Below are 21,018 nucleotides of genomic sequence, written 5' to 3'. Positions count from 1 at the left end.
TTGTCCCACCTTGATATTGTCCCAGGTTCCCATCTCAGGGACTGAACTTCCCAGCCAAGTTCCAGGTGTCAGTGGAGGCAGATTTGGGGGCCTTTGGTGGTCACAGCTGCACCTGTGCCATAACTCAGTGAGCTTTGTGTGACCAGCGATGTGCACGAGCAGCTGCTTCTTTACACACTTTGCCATGGGGGGAATTTTTGTGGGGATGCATTTCCCAGCATGTGTCAGCCAGATCTCACCTCAGCCAGGCCTGGTCTCAGCGCCTTCCTGTGCTCTGGTCTGCATTTGGCTCATGGCAAAGTCCTCCATGGTGACAGTGTTTGGGAAGAGCAACTGCTGCTCCTTCATCCTGACACCACTGAAGCCTCCCCAGCCCTCTGGTTGTCCCCAAGGCTTTCCCCCAGTGACCCCCTGCTGACCCCCCAGCCCCACTTCGTGCAGCTCCCAGAGCACAGTGTGGTCTTCGAGGGTCTCGACTGAGACATCTTTGAGGCTCTGGTGCCGATGGCGCTGGTGCTGCTGGTCCCCACTGAGATGTGCAATGCCCTCAACACGTGGTGGGGGGTGGCCTTTATTGTCACCATCATCTTCATCACCAGAACCACCCACACCATCACCCTCATCCCTCACAACATCATCATCATCATCATCTTCACCACTCACACCTCCACCATCATCAACCAACACCATCAACCGTGTCACAACACCAACATCACTGTCATCACTGTCATCTTCATCATCATCACCCATCGACATTATCACCATGACACCACTCACACCATCATCATCATCATCATCACCTACCTCGTCTTCATCACTCATGCCATCATCTACACTATGGTGAACTCCATCACCAATATCCTCACCATCCAACACAATCATCACTGTCATCATGACACCAGCAACTCTCACCATCTTTATCGTCTTCATCACCTTTTTCATCCTCATCAACTACACTTCTGTGTTCATCATTCCCACACCATCATCTGCATCATCTACACCTTTGTCTTCATCACCCACACCATCATCCTAACCAGCAACGCCAATTAACACCAACAAACACCATCATCATTACACACCATCAAGACTCTTACAACCAAACCACCCACATCATCATCACCATCTTAATCACCTACACCTTCATCTTCACCAATACCATCATCATCACAGTCAACTCCAATACAACCATCACCATTCAACACAATCAACACCATTGCCATGACACTGACAACACCATCATCACATCATCATCGCTGTCACCATCCATCATCGTCATCCACACCTTTGTCTTCATCAACACCACAGTGAACTCCATCACCCCCATTATCATCACCCAACACCATTGACACCATCACCATCTTCATCACTTAACACCATCATCATCATCATCACCACCATCTTTATCACCCAACTCCATCATCATCACATGACCACCACCATCACCATCACCATCACTACCATCCCCTCCATGATGCCCCCGTTTCCCCTCAATGTGTCCCCCCATGTCCTCCCCCATGGTGACCCATCCCCTCCCCCACCCTCCATCCCCTGTCCATGTCCCACTGTGTGCCCCACCCCCACAGTGACCCCCAGATGTCCCTGATGTACACCCAGCCTCTTGGAAAACCAATCCCTGGCCTGGGGATCACCCACCACCATGTCCCCTGTGTCCTATACCACATGTCCCCCCGTGTCCTCGTGGCACCCCTCATCCCATGGTCCCAACCTGTCAGTGACCCTTAATGCCCCAAATCCTCCCTCCCTGCTCCTCTCACTATCTCCTGGTCATCTCAACCATCTGATCCCTGTTCCCACCACCATCCCCATGTCCCAACTGCCATCTCCAGGTGACGTTGACCATCTCTGTGTCACCTCCACCATCTGCTGTCACCTTCACCATCTCCTCCTGGTTACCACCTCCATCCCCATGTCCCCTCTACCATCTCAATGTCCTCTCCGTGTCCCCAGCTCCATGTCCTGGTCCCACCTTGTCCCTGTCTCCACTGTCATCTCCATGACCCCTCTGCTGTCCCCTCCACCACGGCCTGGTCACCTCGATCTCCTCCCTGTCCTCACACCGTGTCCCTCTGGTCCCCTCTCCCCCTCCCATCTCCACCTTCTCCCCTCAGCCCAACCTTGTCCCACCCCTCGGCCCTGGCCCCGCCCACAGGGACACCCCTGTCACTGTCACCTCCTGTCACCACCACCACCCCCAGCCTTGTTTTCCCGTCAATGCCCAATGTCCCCTATCACAGGCACAGCAGGGACAGCCCTGCCAGTGTCACCACCTGTCACCCCCATGTCTCAGTCACCCCCCGATGCCACTGTAACCCCCACCCCACGTGACACCGAAGGGGAGGGTTAGCTGAATTGGGGGGGACAGGTTGGGGGAATCACCTGATGTCACCTGGAGTCACCTGATCTGACCCAAGTGTCCCCCAACGCCCCCCGTGCCCCCTGGCCTCGCTCATTTATTGTCAATAAAGGAAACTGGCCTTCCCCACCCCAAACCGCCTGGGGATTTTTTGGGGGGTGGGGGACCCCGGGGCAGCCAATCACAGCCCGGGGGCGGGCGCTTGGGCGAGGCGGGCCATGCCCACCCAGGTAAGAATCCCCTCCGACCCCAATTCGGGGCCCAGTCGCCTCCAAGTCGGGACAGGTCAGTCGGGCGCCCCTCCCCCACTAGGGGGTCAGGGGAAGGGGAGGGGGGAGGGGCGGGTGATGTGGCCAATCCGGAGAGGACTTTGGACCCCCTGAGCTGGGGGGAAGGGGCAGGAAGGGGGAGGGGGACCCATATTTGGAGGATGGGACCCACATTTGGGCTGTCCGTGGCGGGGCGGGACCCCCATTTGATCCCCTTCCTGGACTCCCAAATCCACCCCAGGACGCCATTAACCCCCAAAATTGCCCCTGGACCCAAAAATCTTCTCCAGAATCTCCTCAGGACTCCACTATCCCCTCCAGGACCCTCCTGGGACCCCCTCAGCTCCCACCAGGACCCGCCAAAAATCCCCTTCCCAGGACCCAGTAACTCCCCAAACGGCCCCAAGAATCCCTCCCCAAACTCAAAAATCTCCACTATGGTCCCCCAACCCCACCCCCAGGACCTCAACATCTCCTCAAGAACCTTCCTGGGACCCTCAAAAGCCCTCAAGACGCCCCCAAAATACTACTAAGGAGCCCAATAACCCCCCAAACCCCACCAGGACCCACCCCAAAACTCCCACAAGAACCTCCATATCCCCCAAACCCCTCACTTACCAACCCAAATTTTCCCTGCAGCACCCCGATAATCCCCCAAATCCCCTCCGGACCCAAATATCTCCCTGAAAATCCACCCACGGACCCAATATCCTCTCAGGGACCCTCCTCAGACCCCAAGAACCCCTGCAAGACCCCACAATCTCCCCTATGGCCCTCCAACCCCACCCCCAGGACTCCAATATCTGAAGAACCCTCCTGGGACTCTCAAAACCCTTCAAGATGCCTCAAAATCCTTGTAAGGAGCCCGATATCCTCTCAAACCCCACCAGGACCCCTCCCAAAATTCCCACAAGGATCCCCGTTTCTTCCAAACCCCTCAAAGAACAGCCCAAATTTCCCCTGGAGCACCCCAATAAGCCCCCAAATCCCCTCCAGACCCAAGTATCTCCCTGAAAATCACCCCGTGGGCCCCAATATCCCATCAAGGACACTCCTAGGTCCCCTGAAACCCCTCAGCATCCCCTGAAAAGTTCCCCAAGGATGCCTGTATCCCCCAAGCCTCCAAAAGACCAACCCAAATCTCCCCCTCAGCACCCCAATAAGCCCCCAAATCCCCTCCAGACCCAAATATCTCCCTGAAAATCCCCCCACGGACCCCAATATCCTCTCAGAAACCCTCCTGGGACCCCAAGAACTCCTGCAAGACCCTTCCCCATGACCCCAAATGCCCCTTGGCAGGCCCCCTCAAACCCCTCAGCATCCCCTCAAAAGTCCCCCAAGAACCTCTGTATCCCTCAATCCCCCAAAGACCAACCCAAATCTCCACCTCAGCAGTCCAATAACCCCCAAATCCCCTCCAGACCCAAATATCTCCCTGAAAATCCCCCCCGGACCCCAATATCCCCTCAAGGACACACCTAGGTGCTCTCAAGCCCCTCAGCATCCCCTCAAAAGTCTCCCAAAGACCCCCGTATACCCCAACCCGCCAAAGACCAACCCAAATCTCCCCCTCAGCACCCCAATAAGCCCCCAAATCCCCTCCAGACCCAAGTATCTCCCTGAAAATCCCCCCGCGGACACCAATATCCTCTCAGAAACCCTCCTGGGACCCCAAGAACTCCTGCAAGACCCTTCCCCATGACCCCAAACGCCCTTCGGCAGGCCCCCGGTGACGCCGCTGTCGCTGTGCCCAGGCGCCCCGAGCATGGCCCGCTCGCCCCCGCCGCGCTGCGCGCCCCCGGCCCCAGGCTGGGCCCCCGCGCCGCCCCCGCACCGCCTGCGCTCCCTGGCGCGCGCCTGGCTGGACGAGGACGCGCCCTGGCCTGACGCCGCGGTGGCGGCCGCGGGGGACAGCGCGACCCGCGCGCAGCTGCTCAGCAAGGGCGGGGGGGGCTCGGGGGGCGTCCTGGCGGGAGCCCCCTTCGCCGAGGCCGTTTTCGGGGTGTCGGGGTGCCGGGTGACCTGGAGGGTGCCCGAGGGGGCGGCGCTGCCCGCCGGGCGGGCGCTGGTGGCCGAGGTGGAGGGTCCGGCCGCGGGGGTGCTGGGGGGCGAGAGGGTCGCCCTCAATATTTTGGGGCGCTGCAGCGGCGTGGCCTCGATGGCCGCGAGGGCCGTGGCGGTGGCCCGGGCACAGGGCTGGGCGGGGGTCGTGGGGGGCACCCGAAAAACCACGCCCGGCTTCCGCTTGGCGGAGAAATACGCGCTGGGTGTGGGGGGCGCCGACCCCCACCGGGGAGGTCTGGGGGGACTCCTTCTGCTCAAGGACAATCACCGAGCGCTGGCGGCGGCGGCCGGGGGGCTCGAGCAGGTGCGGACACCGAAATTGGGGGGCGAGGGGGGAAAACCCTTGAACTGGGGGCTTCTGGGTGGGGGGGGACTCCGGAATTTGGGTGGTAATGGCGGCAGGAGCCCTGGATTGTGGGGTGCTGGGCGGGGCAACCCCGAGACCGAGGGGAGCAGGACCCAAGCTGGAGGGGAGAGATGGATGGGGGGACCCTTGAATCGGTGCCTTCTGGGTGGTAGGGGTGCCAACCCCAGTTTTGGGGGTGTTGGGTGGGGGCAACATGGGTGTTGGAGGAAATGGGGGTTTTTGGTGGAGGAGGCTCGATTTTGGGTGGAGTGATGTCTCAGGGTACCCTGAGCTTCGAGCTAGGGTGGTGGGGAACCACCAATATATCAAGGGGGTGTCAATTTTGGGAAGAACTCTTGGATTGGGCTATTCTGGGGGTGGACTGATGTGGGAGAGCCCCTGGATTGGGGGGGATGGGTGGGAGGGTCCCAGTTTGGGAGGGAAATTGGGGGTGTCCTGTGTTGGGTAACCATAAATGTGGGTGATTGTAGGTGGGGGAGCCCCAGTTTTGTAGTAAGGGGTCACCCTTGAATTGGGGGGGTCTGAGGAGAGGACCCCAGTTTGGTGGGATGAATGCAGGGGGCAATGGGGGATCCCAATTTCGAGTCAACAATGGGAGGGCTCCCCAATTTGCCCCGCCCCATTTGGGGTTTGAGTTATTGGGTGTCGCCCTGGGGTTTCCCTTGACTCTTCTCTCCCCCAGATGATTTTGGGGGTGCGCATAAATGTGGGTGATTGTAGGTGGGGGAGCCCCAGTTTTGTAGTAAGGGGTCACCCTTGAATTGGGGGGGTCTGAGGAGAGGACCCCAGTTTGGTGGGATGAATGCAGAGGGCAATGGGGGATCCCAATTTCGAGTCAACAATGGGAGGGCTCCCCAATTTGCCCCGCCCCATTTGGGGTTTGAGTTATTGGGTGTCGCCCTGGGGTTTCCCTTGACTCTTCTCTCCCCCAGATGATTTTGGGGGTGCGCCGAGCCGGGGGCTTCACACGCCGGTTGGGGGTCGAGTGCTCAAGCGCGGCTGAGGCACTGGCAGCTGCTGGGGCTGGGGCTGACATCGTCCTGCTGGACAACCTGGCCCCCCAGGTGAGCCCCTAAATCGGGAGAAGGGTCAGCAGTGGTGGGACCCTAGGTGTGGGGCTGGATCCCAAAAATTGGGTTTGGACTCTAAAAATGGGGAAAACTCAAAAGTGGGCCACAGATTTCCCAAAAGAAGGTGGGTAATGCCATAGATTTGACCTCTGCCCCGATCAGGTGAGCTCCCAAAATCAGGAGGGGCCCCCAACGGGAAGACCCTCCAAGTGTGAGGCGGGACTCCAAAAATGGGGAGCTGGACCCTTTGAAATCAGAAACAAACCAGTGAAATGGGTTGAACACCCCAAGGAATGGGGTAACCACATAGATCCAGGCTCTACCTGGGCCCTCAGGTGAGCCCCCAAAATCGAGGGAGGCAGCAAAAGTGGGGGACACCCAGGGGTGAGCCTGCACCAGTAAAATGGGAATCTGCTGTAAATGTGTAGCAGCCCCTAAGATAAGGGGGTTACTCCCAATTTTTGGGGGTCAAAGGCTTGGGTAATCACAGTTTGGGGGGTTTCTGGGTGGGGGGGACCCTTGATTTGGAAAGCTTAGGTGTGGGCACTGCAATTTTGGGGATTCTGTCTTGAGGGGACCCCAATTTTGCTGGTCACTGGGTTGGAGAACCCAAATTTGGGGTTGTTTTGGGGGTCAGTGGTGGGTGGAGCCCTCAACTGGGCAGATGCTGTGTAAGAAACCTCCAGTTTTGTGGGATTTCTTGTTTAGGAGGGATGACTCTTGATTTGGAGGGTTTGGGGGTGGACACACGATTTTTGGAGCTCAGTGGGTGGAGTAATCACTGAATTTGTGGTTTTTGGTGGGGCGGTCCCAAATCAGGTAGATTTGGGCAGTGAAATCTCCAGGTGGGGGGAAGGGGTTCTGCCCTATGTACTCCCCCATTTAATGGGAATTCTGCCCTGCACACCCCCAGTTTTGGGGAGGGGGTGCTCCCTGCTAACTGTGTGCCCCCTCCCCCAGGAGCTGCATGCAGTGGCAGCGCAGGTCAAGGCTGCACATCCCAGGGTGACCGTGGAGGCCAGTGGGGGCATCGTTTTGGGGACCCTCCCCCAGTTCTTGGGGCCCCACATCGACGTGGTGTCCATGGGGTGTCTGACACACAGTGCCCCTGCCCTGGACTTCGCACTGCGAGTGCTGGAACCCTAAAATCCATCCTGGAACCCCAAAAACCCACCCTAGGATACCCAAAATCCATCCCGGGACCCCAAAAGCCTGATCCAGAACCCCAAAACCCATGCTGGGGACGCTGAAACTCACTGTGTAACCCCTAAATCCACCCTGGGAATCCTCAAACCTCAAAGCCCCCCACTGAGGTGGACTGTGAAATCCGTCTTTGAGTCCTCCCAGCCGCCAAGGGGCGCCAATGCCTGAGACCTCCCCAGATCCCAGAACCCTCCGAAACTCACCCTGGGCTCAGAAAATCCATCTCGGGACCCACAAATTCCACCCTTGGACCCCAAAATCTATCTTGGGAACCACTAAATCAACTCTGAGACCCCAAAAATCCATCCTGGGGTCCTCCAACACTCACCCTGGGACCCCCAAATGCCCCCTGATACCCCACAAAGCACACCCTGAAGATCCCAAATCTTCATCCTGGGGTCCCCCCACTCACTTCCCCTCCCTAAAGGGGACCCCAAAACTATACTCTGAGGTCTCCCCACCCCTCTTTTGTCTCTGTACCCCCAAATAAATCCTCTACCCCATCTCCTCGACATGTACCCCCAATTTTTTCGGGGTGTCACCACCAAAATCCACCATCGAGTGCAAAACCAGCCACTTTACTAGCAAGAAAGTGGGGGGTCATGTTCATCAACCCATTGGCCCCACACTCCAAACCAGTGTCAGTTCTGCTGGTCGGGACCAGGATTGGCCTTTTGCATGCATGCCTAGCTCCTTCCCGAGAAACTGGAATGAAAAATGGAAATCCCTTGGCTTGGGAGGGAATTGGCACCTGGGGAGTGAGCCCATAGTTGGGACAAGAGTTTAAAGGGCCCAGACCCAGTTCAGGGGTTCCAGATCTCAGTTCGAGGGTCCCACACCCAGCTGGAGGATCCCAAACCCCACTTTGAGGGGCCCAGACTCCAGGAGGGGGGGGAGAATTTGAGGTGCTGGCTTCAGATTCCTTCTGCTCATCCATCAGCTCCGGGAGGAAAAAAAAACAGGGAAAAAAGTGGAAAAGGTCCTAAAGGCCGAACTCCTCCTTCCCTGTAGAGAAACCTCCCCAGGCTCTGAACAATGACTCAAAATTACACAATTATTCAAAATTATTCAATAACTCCTAAAAACTGAGCAGTTCCAAAATTATTCAAATCTCACTGCAAATGGAGCAGTTGCTTCCAAAATTATTGAAAGGGCCAGTATTGAACTGGTATGGGACCAGTAAAAGCCAGTATAGAACCAGGAAGGGACCAGTACTAGACCAGTATGCAAACAGTAGGGCTGGTATGGGACCAGAGTGACAACAGTAAGGACCAGTATGGGACCAGTACTTGACCAGTATTGGACCACTATAAGACCAATATAGGGCAGTATGGGCCAATATGGGACCAGTAGAGACCAAAACAAGCAAATACAGGACCATTATGGGACTGGTGCTGGAATATTATGGGCCAGTGCGGACAAGTACAGGCTGGTACAAACCAGTATGAGCCACTAAAGAACAGTATAAACCAGTAAGGGACCAGTACAGGCCAGTACAAACCAGTGTGAGGGCCAGTATGCAATCACTATACAGCCACTGTGGACCAGCATTGCACCAGCATGGGACCAGGAGAGGCCTGCATGAGCCAGTACTGGGCAAGTATTGGACCAGTATGGGACCAGTAAGGATCTGAATAGGCCAGTACAGGCAAGTACTGGGCCAGTGTGAGATCAGGATGGGTGAGTACAGTAGCAGTGTGGGATCAGTATTGGACAAGTATGGGTCTTTACAGGACCAGTATGGAATCAGTATGAGACTAGTGCAGACCCATATGGAACCAGTATGGGCAAGGAGGGACCAGTACAGAATTCATTCATGGAGATGTTGAGCACAGGGCCAAAGATGGAGCCTTGTGGAATCCCACTAGTGACTGGTGCCAGCCTGGTGCCACCCCACTCACTGTCACCCTTTCTGCCTGACCGTGAGCCTGTGGTCACCCATCACGTGTTTCATAGACTGAAATAGTTCCTGCCTCAAACATTGATATAAAGTTTAGCTCATTATAACAAAACCTGTATAAAGAAGCTAAAACCAAGGAAGCATCCCTTGAAGATACCTGACTGGGACTTTGGACTGAGACTCAAACTGCTGAGATTAGATAAAGGGAAATTTATTGTTCAGTCATCTCAGGCTGAGGGAAAGGAATGCATCCACAAAGGCCAAAGCCACCAGTTCTGCTGAGAATCATCTCTGGCTGAGTATTGGGGTGGGGGAAACCACAGCGTGCAACAGCCAGGTTTACACAGTCCCCCCCCAACTGAGAGCAGGAAGAGGAGGAGGTTTTGAGTGCATGAGGCAATAAACACCCATCTTCTCTTACACAAACTGGCTCAGCTGTGGGACCCTCAACCCCACAGGCCATATTCATGGGACTTTCACTTGAGATGCAGCTGAGGGGGGGGGGCATAATCCATCAAAGAACCCCCAAAAGTGCTCCCCAGAGGGGAGGATTGCTGGATTGCAATCACAGGATTGCACGTGATGTAACAGATGCAGAGTCTGCTGCAAGAGGCTGCCTCCTCCCCCAGGAGGATGTGCCTGGACATTGCCACCAGGCCTGAGTGTATATTAACCCATGGGATTCTGTGCTTTCTGGGGGAACCATTACCACCAAGACAACCAGCTGGAGAGGATCAACAGAACATCATTGGGATCTACGGATGGTGATATTTTCCTTTTTCTGTCCCTGTCACTCTGTCACCCCCCACCTCTTTTCCTACTTCTCCCTTTCTCTCTTTTCTTTCTCTCGTATTTAGTATCAAATAAAACCCATACTAGTGACTGGCATATGGTCTCATTGCACCTTAATTCAGGCAGAGGTATTTCTAAGAACCTTGATAACTGGATTGTAGCAGCATGGTGTGTTTATCCAGCTGGGGGCTGGACAGTTTGTCCTGAAGGACCTTGGGAGAGACAGTCTAGAATGCTTTGCTGGAATCCCAGCAAAAGATTCCATCAACTGGTTTCCCTTGATGAACCAGGTGGATCCCCTTGTCATAAAAGGAAATTGACAAGCTATTATTTAAACAAAAACCTAACTTTATTTACAGAGCTATAATTGGTTTACCAACTATAATCCTAAGACAAAGTGCTATCCAGGCTCAAAGCCTGTTATGACCCTTCAGACATAAACTGCTGACCGAGTCTGGGACTGGGGTTGAATCTGGCCACACCCAGAGCCCTCTCTGAGAAGGACTTCAGGAAGTCAGGGAGTCCTTTCTGTACCTTCACCTTTCAGTCACCTAGCCAGTCACCTTTCTGTGAATCAGCGGGAGGCTGTCCCTGCTCAGCCTTGCCTGAATGTCCCACTCTGGACATGACAGGCCCCCAGCTCAGCGGCACCAGCACCACAGCGTGCGCAGGGACCATCCCGGTGTTTGCTGCTCCCTTGGAGTCCTCAATATCAAGCCAGTCTGAGCTGCCAGGCAACGGATGAATTCACACTCATCTTTCTCCAAGACCTGAAGTTCTGTGACCCAAACAGAGCTGAGATGAGTTCCCGTGTTTGCAGAGGCTGCCCACTCCCCCAGCCTGCACTCCCCACTCACCGCTGAAAACCAGAGCAGGCAGCTCCTTGCTTTGGTCCTTGAGATGCCATGCGATTGTCCCTGGGCACAGAGCTCTGTCAGCCCCTGCTGCTCCCCAGCATGCTCCCAGCAAACAGGGACCACCAGTAGCCTGGGTGTGGCACTGGGCAAGGGCTGGGGGGCACAGGCGCTGCCCAAAGAGGGACCCCAGGCTGGGGCTCACCAATGAACCTGATGGTCCCGTCTTGCACACATTCCTGAGGGTCCCTCAGGTACTGCAAGCTCTGATGAAGGTACTGCTCAGCTCTGCTGCTGTCCTTCTCCATCTGGAGAGAGCATGAGGGTGTGGGCATTGTCACAGACCCTCCAGGTGGCCAGAGCAGCCCCTCCTGCCAGCACCTCCATTACTAAGAGCCCTCCTCCCTCCTGCTGGGTTCAAGGAGTGGGGATGGGACTGGAGAAGAACCCTTGGGACTCTGTTGATCAGGAACAAGAGTGCCACTCCAGGCTGTGAGGTCTCTTTCCCAGCCCCAGCTGCAGACCCCATGGCCCAACACAGTCCCTGGAGCTCATCCTCACCAAGCAGTCAGCCATCCTCCAGGTCTGCCATGTTTTCGCCACGTGCTTTAGCTCCTTCCACTTGAGGAGCTCTGCGACAGCAAGGAGGGCTTTCCTGGAGGCCTGTGGGACAGCAGAAGGTGGGAGATGGCTCTAGGGCCTGGGAGAGGCGACCCAGGGTGACCCTGCCCTTAGAGAGCTGGGACATGCCCCTGCCAAAGCATCTGGGAACAGCCCCGGGGTACAGGGATGGAGGCTTGAAGCCCTGGCCTCCAACACCTTTGGGGACACACCTGTCCAGGCCTTGGTGGTCCTGGGCTGGTGCTGAACCCCGCTGGAGTAGGCAGGGTAGGTGCTGGAAATGGCTGTGCCAGCTTGTCCAGCCCTGCTGCACTGGTTCTGCAGGGACCCTTCCCAGGGGCTGTGCTGGGGGAGCACTGCTCAATGCCCAGGAGCCCCAGGGGGTGTCACCCACCAACCCTTGACATCAGTACCTGGCATACTTTGGGGACCTTGTCATTCATGCGAAGGATGAGTGGGGCCAGAACACTGTGCACGTAGTTCTTCATCCACTTCTTCTTGCTCCCCACCACTATCCCCACCAGGCCTCTGAAGGAGCTTATGCAGCGCTCCCGCACCCAGCTTTCCTTCTGGAAGAAATGAGGAAAGGTGATCTTTGGAAGCAGCAGCTCCCTGCCCATAGTGAGGAGGGGTGTGACAGTAGCTGAAATGAGGGGCGATGCTCTGGGGTCAGATTCCAGAGTGGGGAGGAGCAGGCCCAGAATCCATCCCAGGAGAGCCCAGGGGAGTGGCTCCTGCTCTGAGTGCTGCTGTCATAGCTCAGTGCCCCTCTCAGGGCTCTGGCTCCACATTGGCCTCACCGCATCAAAGTAGGGCCGGAGTGCCTTCACCAGGTCCACGGCGATGGAACTGGCCTCAGTCCTCTTCAAGTGCCTCAGTACATTCCCTAGGACTATCAGGGCCTTCATCGCCAGAGACACATAGTTGTGCTGCAATAGGTTCACCAGGTCTGGCAGGAGGACCTTCATTTTTCTTGCCTGCATGAAAAGACAGTTCCTATTTTGTGAGAAGGTCCATGCCTGAAACACTCTCCAGGCAGCCACCAGGCCCTAGCAGGCAGGGAGAGTGTTCGGAGCAGTGACCCCACGTCCTGACTCCCAGCCCAGGCCAAGCCACCACCTTGCCCAGGGCCTCAAATCCCAGCTTGACACCACCCTGCTCACCCTGTCAGCTCTCTCTGATAGTGTGATGAGGGCCCTGAGCACCAGGGAGAGCATCTGTGTGTCTGTGTTGTTGTCCGAATACATCAGAAACCTGCAGATATTGTACGATGGAGCTAATTCCTCCTCTCGCACATCATCGGAGGCCAGTGCCTGAAAGAAACCCTGCGGTGAGTGCCTGGCAAAGCCAGCGGGGCTCCCCTGGCACAGCTCCTGCTCCCCGCCCACAGCTGAGGACAAGGGCTTTTCCTCCCGACTCACAGCCACAAGAGTGAGGCAGGTATTCTCATCATACGTATGGAAAATTCCATTCTTCTCATCCTGGAGTTGGATGCGCAGCTCCTTCAAGACCTTCTCCACAGTCTGGGGCACTGAGAACATCACGTCCCACAGTCTGAGGGCATTCCTGCAAGGCAGAGCACTGTCAGCAGGGCCTGGGCCAGCCCTGCAGGTTGGGGGGTGCCTGGGGATCCTGCCCAGGCAGGCAGGAAATGGTTGAGGAACAGTGTGCTGGCTCTGGGCTGGCTCAGCCAGCTTTCGCTGCTGCAGGCCTGGATGACCCCCACCAGGGCTGGAAAGCATGGTGGGATAGAGGCCCCCACACCTTGGGGTCTGGCAACCAGAAGGTCTCAGGGTCCCTCTCCCCACAGGGACTGTCAGGGCCAGTACCTGTCTCCTCGTGGAGCGATCTGCAGCAGCGTTGTGACCACCTGCCCAGGACTCCTGTCAGCCACCAGGAGAAGCAGGGAGTGAAGGCTGTGCTGGACTTGGATGTCTGTGACCAAGCCAGTGTGATAGATGTGGCTCACAATGTTTGGCACCTGGAGGGGACACAGGTGAGGGTGGTGCTGCTGCTGGAGCTGTGTCCTCAGCTGCCTTCCCATCCCTCTCTGCTGCCTCAAGGTGGCTTCAGGTGCCTGAGACATCTGGATTTGGGAGGGATGGAGGGAGGCAGGAAGCCAACACAGCAGGACAATCAAGACACAGGCCACTTACATCCACCAGCCACCAGTCAGGGTCTCTCCCGATCACCTCCAACATGCTGAGAGCCACCTGCTGATTGCAGATAGATGAGTAGTGGAACATCGTAATGGTTGAGAGGATGATGCCTGTCCTCTCAGAAGGTCCAAGGTATTTTCCAAAGGCCTGTGGCAGAAAGAAAAGGAACCCCACTGATTCTGGACCCCTTTGCTCACACAAATGCTGTGGACAAGAGTCCAAGCAAGGGGAGGACTCAATACCTCGATGAAGTCCTTAACAATGGGAGAATGAAGCAAGGAGGTGATCCCAACTTCCCAGTGTGCTTGGAGCTGTATATTACCCTCTGGCAATGTTACACCTAAAGAGCAGGGAAACGTGGATTTATCAGTGAGACACAGCTGCTGTGCCAGCAAGCCAACCACATCCTGACAGGTCTTGGGAACAAGGAATGGCTGGGGAGGAGGTGGTCATAGGAGGAGGTGGTGCGGTGATGTAAAGGGCAACTTCCTCCAGTGTATGTACCAAGTGCTGCTTGCCTGGGAAGCTCCGAGCCCCTGGAGCTCTGCATGCAGCCCCCAGTTACAGAGTGGCTGCAGTACTGGTGAGGGAGAAGCAGGGCTGGAGTGTGGCAGGGCAGGACACGAGCTCTCCAGGGGACATGGGGAAGGGGCAGAGTGGGGCTGAGTCCTGTGTGGAGGAGCAGCTCAGCTACACAGGACCATCAACAGCCTGGGACAGAGAGTGTGGGGAAGGAGCAGAGATAGCAGTGCTGGGGACATGGTGGCACCTGCTCTAGACACAAGGGTCCATCAAAATGCCCGGGAAGACCAGCAGATGTATCAGGGGATGTCACTTTGCAGGGGGATGCAGCCTACCACAGCTCCTCTTACCCTTCTGCTGACAGATGAATTTGAGGAGGGCGTAGAGAGCATCCAGAGCCACGTAGTTGGTCTTTCCTTCCTCAAATGACATGAGGATGAGATGTCCAAGCACCTTCCCGAGGACTGGGATCTGGATCTGTCCACAGGCAGCACCTCTGTCCTCATTTTGACCAGCCTGGGGGAGGCAGGCAGAAGAGCAGAATGGCTGAGGGTGGTGGCTGAGGCCAAAGCCCTGACCCACACAGTGTATCCAGGGCTGGATGCAGGCCCTGCAGGCCCCATATCCCAGAGAAGCCACTGGACAGTAGTCTTGCCAGGAGAGCTCTCTCCATGCTACTTGAGCAGTCCTGTCCGACACAGGGCTGGGGCAGAGCTGGCTCCTGGCAGGGAAGCCATGGGGAAATGGAGGAACCAAGACCCTTCAGCTCAGAGCCTGTGCCCAGGCTGGCCTTTCAGGCACCTCGGAGTTGCAGCTGTACCGGCCACAGGGATGGGGAGATAGCTGGAGAGTGCCCAGTCCTCACCTCCAGTATGGAACAGCTGGCCAGCCAAAGGCTCAGAATGCAAATCCTCTCCAAGCCCCTCTCCCGCACAACTGCTGTCTTAGAGCTGGTGAAGGTGAGCAACACCTGGGCAGAGAGAGGCCAGGGTGAGCCCTGGGAGAAGACTGTGGCAGCAGCGCAGCTCCGCTCCTGAGCTGGACTCCCACCATCCTTCAAGGCTTTCTCTCACCTCGAGCTCAGCCTCAGGAGGCTCCTGTGCCCAGGACAAAGGCCCTGGGCCAACCCTGTGGCCAGGCAGGTGCCACCCTCTGCAGCCCCTGTGCTCCAGCTGAGCCCCAGAGCTCCGGGGCTCCACCCTCCCCACAGTGCACTCTGCCTGCTCAGAACTGGGCTAGGGACCATCCACCCAGGAGTGGGCACCCCTCCCCAGGGTGAGGAACAGTCCTGGGACTCCCACTCTTTGCACAGGCCAGACCTCCAAGATGTCCTGCAGCACCTCGCCAACTCTGAAAGCAGGAGCGTTGAGCACCATGGCCTTCAGCATGGTGTCCATGGCATCCAGGGTCTGCAGGGCAGACAGACAGTGATCCTGCTGCCCCTCCCACCCTGGAGTCTGATCTGAATTCCCAGGGCAGGACGTCCATACTGCCCAGGAGATCCAGGGACAGCCAGTGTCCTGCAGGCACAGCAGCCTGTGGTGCTGGGAAGGGGACAGAGGGATGAGGGAGGGAAAGCAAAGCAAGACCCTGCCACGCCTTGGATCTCTGATCATGGGGCAGCTCAGGGTGGCCAGGAGCAGCCCAGAGGGCCTGGAGTTTCTGCAGCTCATCCAGCACTTACTTGAGTGTAGAGGGAAGCCTCCAGGCTTGTCATTTCCCCTTCTGGAGGAAGACAGAGGACACTCAGAAAGCAGGAGCTTATCAGCTGCATGTTGTCCTGCAGCACTGACACCACAGAGCTGCAAAGAGAGAGGGCCCTGTTGGATACTGGTGATGGGAGCAGCCCCTCAGGGCCTTGTGCAGGTGGACACAGAGCACTGAGCTGGGGTCTCTGAGAGGGATAAGCAGGTACCTCAGTCCGGTGATGGCCAGCATGGCGAGCAGCCGCACCTCTGTGCACATCTGGTTCTGGGGCTCCTCCTTCAGCAGTGCCTGTCAAGCACAGCTGGGCTGGGACCTGGCAGCTGCCACCAGCTCCTCACCCTGCCCAAGCACTGCCCTCACAGGGTGCTGGGGGTCCCTACCCCCTTCCCCAGAGCACCAGGTGTGCCCTCACCTGTATCTTCTCTGCCAGCTCATATCTGCGGCAGAAAAACTCTAGGCCTGGTAATGGGCCATGGTCCATGGTGCTTCTGCACAGGATGCAGATACTCTCAAGAAATTTCACCTTGTGATCCTTCATCTGGCAGCCAGGGGACAGAGAAACAATGGAGCATCAGAAGGGGGGACACACGGCCAGCAGGACAAGAGCCCTGGGGGAGCAGCAGGGCACAGCCACCATCCAACAGGCTGTGGTTACCGGGCAAGAGAGCCTGACAAAGGTCTGGATGAATGCCATGGCTTCCTGTTCCTCTCCATACACAGGTAACCCACTGGCATCTGACAGAGAGAAGGGAGAGCTGCAGAGGGTTTGGTGACAGGAGAGAGCAGGGGAAGATCTGCCCTCTGCCCAGCCCTGTGCCCATTCCTCTGACATGGCTTTCCCAGGTGGCTTCTGGCTGGAGGGTGCCCAGCAGAGCAGCTGCCATGCTGGAGCATGGCATGGACGGGAAAGCCCCAGTGCCCTGGGCTGAGAAATGTGCTGACAGATGGACAGGTAAGGTGCAGCATCCCATGGCATCCCTGCCTCCTGCCAGCCCAGCTGCACTTCACTGCCCTCGTCCTGGAGCAGGAGCTGGGGCCCCTCTGCTCACCCCCTCCTTGGCAAAGCTGTGCTGGGGCCGGCGTCCAGCCCTGAGCAGCCTCGGCACTGAGGCATCACAGCCATCCCCGGGCTCCCGGCTGCTGTGTGCCAGGGAAACCTGATCCCGGTGTCATGCAGGGAGCACTGGGGGCCCAGCCCTGCCCAGCCCAGCAGGGCCTCTCACTCACCAGTCTGCAGGGGCTGCCCTGTGGGCACCTCGGGAGCCTCCACTGGGGAGCTGCTCTCCTGGGGAGCTCCATCCTCCTTCCAGACCACCCTTGGCTGCCTCAGGGATCTCTTCTCCATTCTGCAGGAGAAATAAAAAGGCTGGAAGTGGGGAAGGGGGAAATGGGAATCTTCGGGGAAATACCTCAACACCAAGGAGGGGCTGCTGAGCAAGCAAGGAAGCCCTGGGCCAGCTCCACAGTCCTGTCCTGTCCTGTCGCTGTCCTGCTGGACACTGACCACAGGGGCTGCACTGAGGTGTCACAAAGGGCTCCCCTGTGACACAGCACCTGCCCCCAGCAATGGCTCCCTGGGATTGTTGACATGGAACTTGTCCCTAGCAACAGAGCCCAGTGACCACCGCCTGGGCAGGGAGGTTCTGGATGTCCCTGGGTGGCATGGGGACAGCTCAGTCCTGGGCACATGGGTGCTCCCAAAGGACCTCCAGGCCCCCTTTGCCCTCATGTCCCCTTGGGACATCCGTGCTGCCCTCCAGCATGTCCCAGAGCCCTGTGTTCAGACAGTCCTGTGTGCTCCCAGGATGTCCCTGTCAGTGCCCTGCAGAGCCTCTGCCCCCCAGCAACATGTCATGGGTGATGATAGGGAACATGTGTGCTAATGTCTTTTCCATGGGTGAGGGTATGGGTGTTAACGTCTTTAAAATGGGTCTTAATGTCGCTTTTAACTGCAAGCAGCAAGTTTGTTACAGAACCCAGTCAGCCTGACTCCTCAAACAGACAAATGGATCTGCACAAGCCTGACTTTCTGAACGTTTTCATTTGAAAATGACGGGTTCAAGGGGGCATATGTGCTAGGGGTTCAGGAAGGCTGTGCCTTCCTCGTACCTTAGCTGATGGGGAAAGGAAGAGGGCAACATGCAGGGGAAGAGGGCAACATGCTGGGGAATTTAGGATAAAAGGAGACTGCGCCCTCCAAAACCTCGAGACAGAAAACCTCATGTGCATGTGCCCCGGTGGATTCTCTGCCTTATTTCGAATAAAGTTGCAGGAGTCCTCTGTCTCCTTTGAGAACACTGGCTTTTCATAGTGTGGTTTTCTGTACAAGTGGGGACTCGTCCAGGATCCTTCCACCATCTGGGTCCGATATGCAGCAAGAGGAGCTGGAGGTGCTCCTCACCCAGTTTCGGTGACCAGCTCCCTTCAGCACTGGCTGGCACCGTGTGATTAATTGGGTATCCGAGACTGTCCAGGAGACAGACGAGAAGCCAACCAGGAGTGTTCGTGAAGAGTCTACAGGACATGGACGCCCGGAGGGAGTAGTAAGGAAAAGTCAAGAAGGGTCTCGGCAAATCTCACTGGTGACTACAAACTTCGGGGAGTAAAACATGGCAGGATGCCCAGGGTGGGCAATAAAGGAAAGTCGAAGAAGGGTCTCAACTACAGGTGCTGGAAACAATATAACTTTAAAATTTTTATTTTGTCTCTCTAGTTCGGCTTGACTTGACTTTGCCTCGGGGAAAGGAATTTTCTTTAGCCTTTTGGGAGATGTAGCATCATTCTAAGGAGATGGGCTTAACATACCAACAGACTGGGAGCAGCCCAGAGATACCCAGAAAGGTAAAAGGCCATCAACAGAACATCAGTAGCCATATATTAACATCTACCTTCAGATGCCGCCTTTGGCAGAGCTGGAGACATCTGGTCCGGAAAGGACTGATAAAGAAAATTGAAGAATGAAGATCTAATTAACATAGGAGGTGAGGAGATTAGGATCCAATGGGAAACTGAATACTGAGGGTTGCTCAGTTCCGGACCAATGAACTTTGAAACAGTGCATCTCTGTGGATTTTGACTGTATACAGTTTTGGGGAAAATCCAGTAAAAAACATATGTTTTTCCTTGGAATATTTTCCTTGGCACATCCTGGCCAGAAAATAAAGTAATGCCTGATTCTCTATCACTTCTAATATAGTGCTAGAAGGGTTTAATTTTCTTCCTGGTTTTCGGTGACGTAGGGATGATGATGCCAAAATTCCTCCGAAGGGTCCTTTGGGATAATGTTGAGATGGTTTACACATTCTCCCTGAGGTAGTTAAAGACATGGACGCTCAGAGGGGGCAATAAGAGGAGGTGAGAAAGGGTCTCGGCAATCCACGTCCAGAGGGGGCAATATGGTGTTGGTTTGGGAAACAGTGAGGACTGGGATGTTCTCTGCCTTATCTTCAAAATCTGCAGTTTAACACAGGGCCGGCTGCAAGCCTTTTGTATTCCAGGCTTCCAGGATAGGGAAAACAGGGAGGTATTGTTCCAGCACCCCCACCCCTCCCCGGGTCGTTATGGAGCCAGGGTGGAGGATTTGGGTTTGTCCGCTTATTACCCGGGATTTAAGGAGGTTTCTCTATGGTGAGGAGTGCCGAGGCCAGGTAGGAAATACCGGACCGATGGCACAGGCTGGGCACCTGTGGGGGACATGTGGGACCGAGCCGAGGCTGTGGGGCTTTGGATCACCGGGGAGGTGAGTGATTTTGCAGAGAGCTCGGTGGCTGTGGGAGAGTGAGAGTCCACAGGCAGCGGGACCAGGGGCTGGAGAGGTGGCAGAGGTTGGTTGGAAAGGCACATCAGGTATATGAAAGATATGAAAGGAGGGATGAGGAAAAGGTAAAGGTAGAGGCAAGGATAATGGCACAGTTTTTACAATTCCTGACAGAAAAAAGTGAAGCCAGTCCCGGGACCAAAGGGAAGGGGGTGGCCACCAGGACAGTAAATGGGAAGGAATCAATGTGCCATTTGTAAAAAAGAACATTAGAAATGGATTGTTAAGGGTGTCGGGATCTGCTCTTGTACGGGGGACTCGCCACACTGGAGCCCTTGCTGAACTGAGAAGTGTATTTCCTAGTAGACACGGGATCCTCTTTGCTGATGCCCCAAAAGATAGGTTGGAAACAAAACCCCATAGACTGGTGTCTACAGAGCAGGTATTTGTTTATTGCAGTGCTGGAGGTGAGGGGCATCTCTCCACCTAGCTCATCCACCTTTGTCAAACGTTGTGGTTTATTCATACAGTAAATTTCACTCAGTATTACTACCTCACTCTAACATTGTGGTTTATTCATACAGTAAATTTCACTCAGTGTTATTACCTCACTCTAACACCATCATATACGCCCCAGAACTAATTTACATAACATGATCTCATGGTTATAAATAGCTCTTTTGCACTGTGCTTGTGCCTCCCCAGTTCAGTGGTCGTGGGGGTCTCCTCTTGATGAAGGCCCAAGGCCTTCTTTGCATCTGAATTTTTCACCTTTTTCTTTGGAGTTATGGTGTTCCTTGGTCTCTCTGGTTCTAAATGCTGTATTCTGTGGCTAACTGGCTTTACATTTGCCAATTTCTTGTTAGTGCTATACTTGTCCACTTTTGAAGCTATCCACCTGGTGAGGTTTTTGTCTATTCAGCATTAAGCAACTAGTTAACCATATAATAGCCATTATATTGTGTAGAAAGTTATAATCCGAGTTATATTACTATAAAAAGTTATAATTCAGGTCATATAGGTATAGGAAGCTATAATTCAGATTATATCGATATAAAAAGTTATGATTCAGGTTATGTAGGTATAAAAGCTATGATTCAGGTTATGTTGATATAACTAAAGCTATATAAGCACCTTGTAACTCTGACCCAAGTTATATAGGTATCAGCATCCATAAAAAGCATGTGGGTCAAACCCTGCTGTCTTCAGAATGTTGATCCTTAAAACTTATACTGTCTGGTCCCAAACTTTGAGCTCATGTTACTAGCCAGGCCTCTGCCCAGCTGCCCAGCAGGCTGTGGGGACATGGGGGTGGCAGAGCAAGTGCCAGGGCCAGCAGGGAGCTGGGATGAGGGCAGA

General features: G+C 55.5%; 2 protein-coding genes across 2 annotated transcripts; one reads left to right on the top strand and one right to left on the bottom strand.

The window, feature by feature from the left end:
• The first annotated feature begins 4,004 nt into the window (after positions 1-4,004).
• QPRT (quinolinate phosphoribosyltransferase) lies at positions 4,005-7,857 on the top strand. The gene is made up of 3 exons (XM_085047960.1): positions 4,005-5,011; positions 6,007-6,138; positions 7,105-7,857. Exons 1-3 carry the CDS (start codon positions 4,409-4,411, stop codon positions 7,288-7,290), a joined length of 921 nt encoding a protein of 306 aa, XP_084904086.1. The 5' UTR covers positions 4,005-4,408; the 3' UTR covers positions 7,291-7,857.
• A 2,509-nt stretch (positions 7,858-10,366) lies between these two features.
• LOC146420837 (uncharacterized) lies at positions 10,367-17,475 on the bottom strand. The gene is made up of 19 exons (XM_085047945.1): positions 17,130-17,475; positions 16,558-16,637; positions 16,315-16,440; positions 16,111-16,190; positions 15,880-15,997; positions 15,515-15,604; positions 15,061-15,165; positions 14,546-14,711; positions 13,916-14,013; positions 13,671-13,820; positions 13,344-13,495; positions 12,936-13,080; positions 12,678-12,827; positions 12,315-12,491; positions 11,928-12,083; positions 11,455-11,556; positions 11,099-11,201; positions 10,897-10,956; positions 10,367-10,817 (listed from the first exon to the last, which is right to left on the bottom strand). The coding sequence occupies exons 1-19, from the start codon at positions 17,245-17,247 to the stop codon at positions 10,681-10,683; spliced, it is 2,313 nt and encodes a 770-aa protein (XP_084904071.1). The 5' UTR covers positions 17,248-17,475; the 3' UTR covers positions 10,367-10,680.
• Between the last annotated feature and the right edge of the window lie 3,543 nt (positions 17,476-21,018).

The sequence above is a fragment of the Lichenostomus cassidix genome, unplaced genomic scaffold, assembly GCF_008360975.1.
Source record: "Lichenostomus cassidix isolate B80296 unplaced genomic scaffold, HeHo_3.0 HiC_scaffold_45, whole genome shotgun sequence".
NCBI lineage: Eukaryota > Metazoa > Chordata > Aves > Passeriformes > Meliphagidae > Lichenostomus > Lichenostomus cassidix.
Note: the sequence above shows the minus strand (reverse complement) of the source record. Positions and strands in the feature narration are given on the sequence as shown.